This window comes from Gymnoscopelus braueri (genome assembly GCF_963280865.1).
Source record: "Gymnoscopelus braueri genome assembly, chromosome: 11".
Taxonomy (NCBI): domain Eukaryota; kingdom Metazoa; phylum Chordata; class Actinopteri; order Myctophiformes; family Myctophidae; genus Gymnoscopelus; species Gymnoscopelus braueri.
The window spans coordinates 11782534-11794642 of NC_137613.1; the positions used below are offsets into that span (position 1 = coordinate 11782534).

Sequence of the window (12109 nt, forward strand, 5' to 3'; positions counted from 1 at the left end):
GATCGGCTATTTTCAAATGATGTTTACAATTCATACATTTGAAAACTTTTTGAAATGGGACCTTCTGCATAATGAGTACTTTCTACGTTTGGTACTTTTAAGTACATTTTGATACCAACACTTTTGTACTTTTGCTCAAGTAAAAAAAAACGTGTGTGTGTGTATATGTATATGGATTAAGCCCTTTTTCGGGTGAGAGAGAGGGGGGGGGGGGACAAGATTGGTGCACCGCCCTAACCGTCCGTCCACTCTGGCGGCAACAAGAGTGTTGACAGTTCCCAAGCAGATTGAGTTCAGCTCCCTGGTGGCTGATTATTGGTGAATCCCATCTGTTAGCCCCGCCCCCTGCCCCCCCCCCCACCATGGGAGGAAGGGGGGGTGGGGGGGTCAGTGGTTATATAAAGGAAGGGCCATGCTCAGGGGGCACATAGTAAACATTCACATCCACACAGGGAACTGAGACTTATAATTCCCATTGAAACCAGACCAGACTCACAGAGTTAGTAGACATCTGTGTCCAAGAGTCCGAAACAAGCAAACAAACATGACTACCTTCGTCTCGGTGAGTTTTTTCATCTCTGCTTCTCAGTTTTTAATTGATTTTAATACTTTATTTAGTCAGAAATATAAAACAGCTTGTGGTACAGTTAAGTACATTAAAGCTAAAAGCATAACGCAAAAAAAAGTCCTGGTGACTTATTTCCTTTGTGGTCAGTACTGTGCGTGTGTGTGCGTGTGCGTGTGTGTGTGTGTTTATATTACTATACTTGTGAGGACCAAATGTACCCATAAGTATAGTACAATTTCAGTAATAGTTGTGAGGACCGTTTTCCTGGTACTTGCAAGACAGATTGTTGTTTTATGGTTGAAACGACCATAAAACAGGAGGCTTGTTCAGTAGTTGTTGTCCAAGTCCGGTGGCTTCAGTTTCATTCTGGGTTTGTCATCATAGCAAGCAGTGGTGTAAAGTAACTAAGTGCATTTACTCAAGTACTGTACTCAAGTACAATTTATACATTTGAAAAGACAAAATCTGCATAATGAGTACTTTTGGCACTTTAAGTACATTTTGATTCCAATACTTTCATACTTTTACTCAAGGAAATTCTGAATCGTGGACTTTTACTTGTAACAGAGTATTTCTACATTGCGGTATTGATACTTTTACTTAAGTAAACAATTGGAGTACTTTTTCCCACCACTGATAGCAAGTGTGTCCGGATATGTGCTCGGGTTTTTAGCGCCTATTGATTATTGATTGATGCCTTTGGGCCGTGTGACAGTGTTGTGCCATCGCACACAGTGACCACAGAGTTGTTATTGTTTGTTCATCATTTCTCACTTTGTCATTGGAGGATTATGGCCCTCGGGATGCCAGGTTGGTTGTCTTGAATCAGGACAATGCAACACAATTACATGCGCGTATCCTAACATAATCGTTGCTGTCGGGGCAGAAACCTCTTACTTACATATTCTAACCTTTTTGTATGTTTTTTTCGTAAATTAACGCCCTACGTGATCATACTACAGCGTCACACACAAAAGCATCAAAAGTAGCAGATCCACAAGCTCAAAACGCGGCGCAGTGTGACACCTTATGAGCTTGTAGATCGGCTGTTTTTGAAAATGTTTGAAAGTGTAAAATAGTGCTTAAAGCAGTGGTTCTCAAACTTTTTCATGTCCCCCAAATTGACACTTAATTAGCCCGCGGACCCCCATTTGAAAAGATAAGCCAGGGACCCCCATAAGAGAAGATTTTTACGGCTCTAGCCTGAAAATTTCAAGGACCCCCAGTTTGACATGCATTAGGCTACGGACCCCCATTTAATGGTATTTCTATCCCTGGGACCCCAATTTATATTGTAAGATCAATGTAACGGGTCCATTTGGTTCCATTTGTACACTCTCAGAGTTACAGACCCTTAAGGGTCCATTTGGTTCCTGTCCATCATTTAGCTGGGGACCCCCTGGAACCCCTTCAAGTACCCCTGGGGGTCCCCGGACCCCACTTTGAGAACCAATGGCTTAAAGTGCTTAAGAAAACAACAAAAAAAGTCTCCTTTTGTCAGCTGGTGCATGAAACTAAAATGCAAAAACAAACTGTCAGGCTACGTTGAGCCTAGGCCGAGCCAGCAACAATATACATCGACTCAGGCACTGGGGTTGCATACTGAGTGTGTGTTTCACCACCGCTTCCCTTCCAACAGACAGAGCAGTGAGCACTGAGGTATTTCTCAACTTGTGAGACGCCCGTAGAGACCAAGCCAAGCAGCCTGACCTCTCTCTCGCGCTGGCCTTTGTGTCACCCTGCGTCACTCAGGGCCTAAGAGCCCGGCTCATTTCAGACTCCATGCCCGCCACGGTGGGGCCACGGCGGGGCCACGGTGGGGCCACGGTGGGGCCACGGCCTGCACTCGCTTTTCCCTGGGGCCACTTTGTCACAGCAATCGATGGCCACGCTCAAACCGGGTCACACAGAGCTCCTTGCTTAAAGGGATAGTTCATGACTCTTTTTTTTCTATCGATTAGTCACCCCATGGACACTTGAATTCATGGATTTTTTTTAGTTTTTGTCTGTATTCCTAAGCCAATAATTTGACGACCAGCGGACCAGTAGGCAGCGGTTCCGGTAGGAGACACAGAGGACACTCTTTGTGTCTCCTACCGGAACCGCCGGGCATCAAATTACAAAAACTAAAAAAATATCCATGAATTCAAGTGTCGATGGGGTGACTAATCGACAGGAAAAAAGTTATTTTGGGGGTGAACTATCCCTTTAATGTGTACCATTACAGATAAAACAAATAAAAACACCGGAGACAGCCGGGCCTGGTGGTGTCGGGTGTCAGGATTCAGGAATGATAAACAGAAATAATTTGAATGACATAAAGGCTTGGCAGTGATTGCTGCTTCCTCTGACTCATGCTCTTCAGTGAAGTGCTTTGGATGCCCTGTCTTAAGTGCAAGGATTATCACTGGCATTGTGAGGCTATTTTCACAATATTTATCTATGGGACCGAGTCAAACTAAACGTAACGCCTCGACTCCTACAATTCCAAGTGCTTGACAGGATGGTGGGGGGGTGGGGGGTTGGTTCAAATATGATTATTTTGGTACTTGTACTAAACAAGGAAATTGCATTTTGGTGAGTGATTTGAATGCAAATTCGACGTTTTTGAGGGGAAAAAAACTCATTCACAAGGGGAAAAAACAGACATCTACTCTATCCACCGGAACAATTTTTTTTTACCGCGATCGGCCATTTTGTTGCTACTAAAACTATGACTAAATATATTGACAATTTCGTCAACAAATAAAAACTAGACTAAAATGTTAATGAAGGACTATAGTGGAGAAGAGATCTAGTAGAACTAGTGTCACAGACCGAAAATAGCCGATCTACAAGCTCACAACGCCTGTAGATCTGCTATTTTCGGCATGCAGCTATGGGAAAATCAGCCATTTCGATGGCATCACGGCTCGCCAAAAATACATTATAGTCGACTAATATCTTATGATATTTAGTCGACTAAAACTAGACTAAAACTAAAACATTTCAGAAGACTAAAATATGACTAAAACTAAACAATTTTTTTTTCAAAAGACTATGACGAAAACTAAATCAAAATTTGCTGTCAAAATCAACACTGGTCTGTATATTTATGAATGTGTCTCTCTCTCCACAAACATCCCCCAGATGGCCACGTGTCACGGGTGCAACAACACCAGCCGATACAACGGGATGAACAGGGAGTTCACGTCGCCGTTCTCCAGGAACCAGGGGGGCACGCCGGGGGGCGGCGGGGGGAGCGCCGGCAGACGCCAGAAGACCCCACAACAGACGACCGGCAGCAAGGTCACCAGCACCACCACCTCCTCCTCCACCTCCTCCTCCACGCCCAAGTCTCTGGGCAAAGACAACAAGACCCCTACTCGCACGCCCAGGTATATATAATAAGCTGCTTTAAACCATTCAACCATTAACTCATTCAGTGCCAAAAAAAATATTATATTATATCACCCCTGTGCCAAGGCCAAAAATACATTGTAAAAAAAAAGTGCTTAGGAGCCGAGATACAGCCTTTTTCAGTAAGAAGTTAAACAAGAAGTGAATGGAGCAGCAAATCTTCAAATCATCGTATCTTGGGTTCTGAACCTTTTTTTGCCGCGCTATGAGCTTGGATATCTGCTATTTTTTTTTTTTAATCTTGAAAATTTGTGCAAATCTTTGAATATATATAATTTTAAGCGAATATATTTAACTGTCAAATCTCTCAACAAATGTCTTCATTTTTCTGAAAAACTATTCTTGCTATATCAGTGGCACTCAAACCTTTTCTTGTCAAGGACCCCCAACATTATATGTTTTTGGCCGCCGATCCCCATCAAAATGTGTTGTTCCAGGGACCCCCCAGAAGCAAAGATTTGAGTAAAAAATGTTCGCTTGAAAAGAATATAAATATTAAAAGATTTGCACAAAAAAAAAAAAAAATCAAAGATTTGCACTCGGTGCCGCACTATGAGCTTGTAGATCTGCTATATTTGAATAGCCAAAGCATAATATATTTATGACTAAAATTATGCTTTCCCGGATTGAATGGGTCAATGGGTTCAGCTCGCTATATAATGACCAATACCATGGCTGCGTTTCAGTAGCCTAAATGAAGCCGCTGTTACTGGGGGTGTCAGAGGCAGGGGGGAGAGGAACGTATCCGTAACAGCTCAGCATACACATTGCTGGCTTTCTATTTAGGGGCTGTCACTGTTATGAAGTATTTGCCAACGATACCTTTTTTTTAATATACAGATAATTGCGATTCGTGATTTAATAGTGTTATTTATTGGCATTGAACATTGGAAAACATTTCTGTTTGCCTTTTTAGGCTTTTATAAACTAATTTGTACGGATACATACAGTGCGATATAACGATACATAGACCTGAGGCCGATTAAAAAAAAATCCTTCTAAATCCTAACAGTTGTCTGAAAGACTTATGTTGCCATTATTTCTAGCTAAAATCTAAAATTACAGAGACTAGACCATACCCGGTGAAGTGCGCAGGCGAAAGTAGTTGCAAGCGTGGGGTTATTGCGCGTCCTGTCGCGCGTCCCCCCCCGCGCGTCTCGCCGCAATAATAATATTATTACCAGCACTTATACATTATATTATTATAACTTATAATACTTCATAAACCTCTGCTATAAGTTGTTATGCATACATATACACATTTTATAATTTTTTATACTTAAAATTATAACAAGTGTTATAATGTCCTAGAAATCCATTGTAATGCATTAAAAATGTGGCTATAACCAATATAGACTCGACCCTTTTGTAACCAATAGTTCTAATGATTATGCAATAATAATAATTGCAATCAGGTGATTATTATGTAATAATTGTGTAACAGGCCCTAGTCAGAGCCAAACGATAGGCATGTATCCGTAACAGCTTGGCACACAAATTGCTGCGTTTCTATTTATTCTTGCGTCACGAGGCCATACATTACGTGCAGTGGTGTAAAGTAACCTAGTACATTTACTCAAGTACTATACTTAAGTACAATTTTGGTATTTTTTACTTCTACTCCACTACATCTCAGAGGCAAATATTGCACTTTTACTCCACTACAATTATTTGACAACTTTAGTTACTAGTTACTTTAGTTACTACATTAACCACTTCAGCCCTATTTCGGCCTTTTGAAAATAGCCGATCTACAAGCTCACAATGCGTCGCATCGCAAGCTTGTAGATCTGCTATTTTCAAAAGATTTTTATACATTTGAAAACTTTCTGCACAATTAGTACTTTCTACTCTTGGTACTTTTTTAAGTGCATTTTGATGCCAACACTTTTGTACTTACGGACTTTTACTTGTAACAGAGTATTTCTACGTTGCAGTATCGATACTTTTACTTAAGTAAGAAATGTGAGTACTTTTTCCGTGTACGTGTTGGTATTCCTGCTCGTCATATCGCTTTACTTACCTCTAAAGCAGCCTATCTGCTCTACCAACGCAGACTCTTGCACAGAGAAGCGGGGGGGGGGGGGGGTCGGGTCGGTCAACACATATTGGACAACATGTTGTCAAGATCATTTGAACCTTTTTTCTACCAAGCAGCAAAATCTCAAATTACTGTACTTTCCCCTCCACCTCCATCCCTGCTGTTCCACCCCTCCTCATGTAGGCTACCAGTCATAGTTCGAGAGGCATCACATATCCAGTGATGGAAAAAGTACTCACAAGTCAAAGTATTGATACTGCAATGTAGAAGTACTCTGTTACAAGTAAAAGTCTGGAGTTTAAAATCTACTTGAGTAAAAGTACAAAAGTATTGGCATCAAAATGTACTTAAAGTAACAAAATTAAAGTACTAAAATGTTTGAAAATAGCATCTATCTACAAGCTCACAATCTCTACAAGATATCTACAAGCTCACAACGCGTTGTGAGCATGTAGATTGGCTATTTTCAAATAGCCTAGGTATAAAATAGGGCTAAAGTGGTTAATGTATGTTTCATAATATCATCACTTATATCTGAAAAGTAACTAGTAACTAAAGTTTATAAAAAAATAAAAAATGATTTTTTTATTTTTTATAATTACTTTGTTGATATAAAATCTGTAAAATCAGGTAAAGCATTAGAATTAAATAACATAAGCCTAACCTAACCCTAACCCTAAAACCGAAATAAAGTAACAAAAAAACTCCCAAAAACGGCCACAATCCGCCCAATAACCGCACGGGTCGTGCACCCTCACAATTTTCAACTGCACCCTCAGTCATTTCATCCTGGCGCCAGGCCTGCTACAGTACTTAAGTAAATGTTACTTTCCACCACTGCACATATCAAACATTATGCGCAGAGATCGGGCCTGTTTGTTCAGATGTCCTGTACTTGTGGCAACGATAAATGATCAGAGATCCATCTCTGAGCCCGAGAATGCTAACATGTGGTACTGTGTACCGTCGTCCTGGTGGTGAAAAGGCAGTACTGACTGTTTAGCGGCTTGCGTTCTATCCCTAGTAATGACTCCTAATTTAACTAACTCAATGCGGGGACGCATCTGTGTCATTTTTATATTTCTCTGGCTATTCAAAAATAGCAGATCTACAAGCTCATACCGCGGCACCAAGTGAGCCTGTAGATCTGCTATTTTTGTGGGGAAAAACGTGAAAATGTGTGCAAATCTTTGAATAATATATATAGATTTAAATTTTTAACTCAAATCTTTGCTTATGGTGGGGGTCCCTGAAACAAAATATTTTGAGAAGGGGGTACCGTTGCCAAATACATATCAATTTGGGTGGTCCTAGACATGAAAAAGTTCGAGAACCACTGATATATAGCAACATAAGTAAAAGAAAGAGGGAGAAAAAAACTGTTAGGATTTGGAAGACATTTTTTGAATCCCCAGAAGCAAAGATTTGAGTTAAAAATGTTCGCTTTAAAAATGTATATTCAAAGATGTGCAGAAATGTACACGATTTTTTGAAAAAAATGTGCAGATCTACAAGCTCGTAGCGCGGCAATGAGCTTTATATCTGCTGTTTTTGAATAGCCCAAAGTATAAAAATAATGGTTATAGCAAAAAAAATATCTAAAAATTACTCTCTCTCTCTCTCTGTCTGTCTGTCTGTCTGCAGGGCCTCCACCTCCTCCTCCTCCAGCACTCCGGCCTCAGCCTCGTCGTCGTCGTCCTCCTCCAAGGTGAAGAAGTGGGTCGTCCAGCGCCTCAGCAAGATCCTGGTCCGAGAGGACGACCAGGGCCGCAAGAAGGGCAGCTTGAAGGACTTCCTCTGTTCACTCTGAGCGTTGCAGCATGCCGCATGCATTAAGCTGCTAAAATACACCTGTTAGCTTAACCTTCTCATGCAACGAGATGTTATCTTTATCAAAACCCCCACCTGGGTGGGATTAAACCCCACCCCACCCCCACACTGTGACCCCCTAAAGCTCCAGAGCACCAACTCCAGGAGATCAACGAGGGTTCTTCCTAAGCAGGTGTGGATATTTGGTGGGGGGGGGGGTTTAGTCATTGCCAGCCATGCTGTCGGGGCTCTGTTTGGAATGGCCCTCCTGGAATCCTGGCACAGCAGTACACGAGAGGGGGAGGGGGGCTTTGAACAGCCAATATTGAGCGTCAGCGCCTTGCGTTGTTGAAGCCTGTCTGAGAGGGAGCGTGCTTTTATGTAGTGCAGGGGTCTTCAACGTTTTTCAGACTAAGCCCTCTTAACTTTTTCATAGATTTAATAGGTAGTTTCATAGACTTGTTTGACAGCACTGTCATCAGTGTAAGTGTAAATTAATGTTTTTGTTTATTTTTTACACACTTATCTTTTTCTATGAATATGTTGGATTTACGTTAATGTGTATTTTCACACATTTAACCACTTGCACCCTCAATACTTAGCTCAATACTTAGCTCTGTACTTGGTCTGCTCTTTTTTCATTCTACACGCCCCCCCCCCCCCCCTGTAGTAACTCTGAGGACCCCCTAGAGGGTCCCGGACCCCCTGTTGAAGACCCCTGATATAGTGTCATTTGTGGCAGGCCTTGCCCTCTTCTCGCATGGTTCTCAAAGTTGAGTGCTTTGGGGGGAATTCCTCCGTCTCTTGTGTAAAACGGTGGGGATAAACCACCCACCGAAAGCCATGCTGACGACATCTGTGAAAGGGTCATTTATTTTTTTATTTGATATTTTTCTTCTTTTCTAAATTTACATTTATATGATTGAACATGTATATGAAAAAAAAAAACATGAATTGGATTTTTCACACTACTTGAAGAGTACTTGTCTATGTATGAAATGAATTTAGTTTGTTACTTTTAGTGTATATGGCTATAAATCCTTGTGCAACTTTATCTTAACAATGCCATGGGCTAAATAACGCTCATTGGTAGCTTGTTTACAAAATGTGCATAGAATGCGGCGATACTATCTTATAGTCACAAACACCGTTATTTTTTTGTACTTAAAATGTTATTTTTGACACACGGTGCACACGCTCACCAGTTAATGTAATCGAGATGATCGCGATGGCTTATTATTATTATGGAACAGGACTTGTTTATTGTTGTTTACACTGAATAGGCTCCTCTGACTATGACTTGTATGACGAGACTAACTGACCTTCCATATTGGTCAGGACTTTTCTTTGAATTTCTAACATGTTTTTTTTGTTGGTTATATTGTATTTATGATATTGTCTCTGTCGGGTGGAAACGGCATGTGTCCAAAATGTCTGTTTACTTTTCAGGATTCAACCTCAACCTTTATACTTAGTAAGATAATCAATATTGCAATATAGAAATACTCTGTTACAAGTAAAAGTCTGGAATTCCAAATGTACTTGAGTACAAGTACAAAAGTATTGGCATCAAAATGTACTTAAAGGGATACTTCACTCTCGGGCCGGGGACACATTTAAAAAAAATATTAAAAATAAATGAAAAAAGTTATGGAAAATTCATGGCCCCCTCACACATTAGTAGGACACTGCGTGTCGTGAGGGGGCCATGAATTTTCCATAACTTTTTTCATTTATTTTTAATATTTTTTTTAAATGTGTCCCCGGCCCGAGAGTGAAGTATCCCTTTAAAGTACCAAAAGTAAAAGTACTCATTTTACTCACGTTTTCAAATGTATAAACATCTTTTGAAAATAGTAGATTTCTGCCCGACAGCAACGTTTACCTTCACTGTTTACTGCTTGTTTTACAGTATTCACTGCATTTTTTACCATCTATCCCTGTCAACATGGTTGATAATTGAGTTGTTTGTAAATAAATAAATCCTATTTTCCCACTTGTTATTGATCTGTTGGACTCAGGGCCACAGAGCTCCCAACGTACCTCAGATTTTGATTGCTATACCTTTGCTTTTCTGCAATAAAACTCACTCTTTTATATATTTGTGTTGATGGTGGTTATTTTTTTTATAGTGTTGCTGCAAAGTTGGCGTTATAAATACTGAAGTTCAAGTCTGGAATTCAAAATGTACTCGAGTAAAAGTACAAAAGTATTGGTATCAAAATGCACCTGAAGCACAAAAGTAAAAGTACTCATTATGCAGAAATTTATTTTGTTATAAAGGTTAAAGTACTACATTGTGATAGTAATCATTGCTACAGAGAGTTTGTTGGGTCACAGGGGTCTCTCCAGCTCTTTAGTAAACAGAATAAAGTACATTTTCAGGTAGGCGACAACATTTAAGCCAATCAGGAGAGAGCACTGAAAATGCATTTTCTGTTTAATAAAGAGCTGGTGAGACATGGAATACTCCTTTTACTGAACAAACACTCTATAGCAATGAGTACTATCAGAATATAGAGATATTTAGCACTTATTTTAAAGGGATTGTAGGCAACATTAAGCCTACATTTTAAGAATATTTATATATATATATATATATATAGCATTTTCCCCCCTCTATCAGCCACTATATAATGATGCTGGGGTGTTTTCCTGCATTGAAACTCATTCTGAAATCCGTATTTTCCCTACTATTTATGTTTGTCCGGGACGTAAATGCATGTGCGCGTCCGTGCGCGTCCGTGCCCGTGTGAACTGCTCGGGTGAAACCGAATGGGACCGAGTGCAGCCGACAAAAATGGAACGAGCCGCCATTCGTTTTCTCTGTGGGCAGTTTCAACTTTTTACTTTCGGTTTTAAAACGCTCTCAAACTTCTTTTTTGAGGCACGGAATTTACTTTTAAGACATTGTTTGGATAGAATTGAGTTGTTTAACTTCATATATGTGGTCAATTTATCATGAAAGAGCCTATTTAAAGGGGGTGGAGGTGCGGTGTTTGACAATAGTTTTTTTTTTTTTATTAATCTCTGAACTCGCCTACAATCCCTTTAACAAAAGTAAATCACTTACCCTACCTTCAAGTACTGCACTGTAATGAAGTATGTATTTTTTTTACTTTACTTGAGTATTTCAATGTCTTGATACTTCGTTCTTCTACTCCACTAGATCTCAGAGGCAAATGTTTACTCCACAATTTTTATTTAAAGACATTTATTACACAGTAGTAGTAGTAGTTGCTTTGCAGATAAACTTAATTATTAAAATAATACACAAACCACTTAAACCCTAATTTATACTTTGGCTGTGTGGAAATGGCCAATGTACATTCTCACAACGTGTCGACACATTCTGAGCTTGTAGATCGGCTATTTTTGGGGAATACTTTGACATTTTTTGAAAACTGTGAGTACTTTGGGTAGTTAAGTATATTCTGAATCTGATGCCAATAACTTTGTACTTTTACATTTTCAAATTTTGAATACGGGTCTTTTACTTGTGACAGAGTATTTCGACATTGTGTTATTGCTACTTTTTACTTTAGTAAAAGAAAAATAGAATAGAAGAACAAATAATGAAATAAGATCCAGAAAGGTGCAATACTCCATGCGTCCTGCAGGTGGTGGTGTATTTCAGCATGTGTATGACCACAGACCAAAGTAGTACAGTAATGAGAGCTACTCTCTAGAGCCCATCGCCCAGAGGGACGATCACAATGTGAATGGCTAGTGGCACCAGAAACGTGTGTGTGTGTGTGTGTGTGTGTGTGTGTGTGTGTGTGTGTGTGTGTGTGTGTGTGTGTGTGTGTGTGCGTGTGTGCGTGTGCGTGTGCGTGTGCGTGTGTGTGAGTGTGTGTGTGAGTGTGTGTGAGAGAGAAAATGATTGTCTAATTTGCTACAATGTATTCCAGTATTCCAAATAACGTACAAAATTGTATTCTTTGGTTACATTTTAATTTTTAATATATATATATATATATATATATATATATATATATATATATATATATATATATATATATATATATATATATATATATATATAGGTTACATCTGTTCTACTGTTGTCAAGAAAGTGACACATTTTGAGGCAAAGCGTCTCCATGGACAACCACCGTGACCAGCCAATCACAGCGCGGCGGTCTTTCTGGGCTATGGGATCTACAGACTCCGCACGCACACACGCACACACACGCACACACGCATGCACACACACACACACACACACACACACACACACACACACACACACACACACACACACACACACACACAGGAAGTGCAGCACGAGG

The 12109-nt window shown here is 40.0% G+C and overlaps 1 protein-coding gene across 1 annotated transcript in view; it reads left to right on the forward strand.

The window, feature by feature from the left end:
• Positions 1-9420, forward strand: part of rmp24 (ribonuclease MRP subunit p24) — a 66398-nt gene extending 56978 nt beyond the window's left edge. Inside the window, exons 5-6 of the mRNA XM_080443349.1 lie at positions 3698-3945; positions 7653-9420. Coding sequence (XP_080299475.1) covers positions 3698-3945; positions 7653-7818 — 414 coding nt within the window. The 3' untranslated portion in view covers positions 7819-9420. The remainder of the gene's footprint in view (positions 1-3697; positions 3946-7652) is intronic.
• Positions 9421-12109: the final 2689 nt, after the last annotated feature.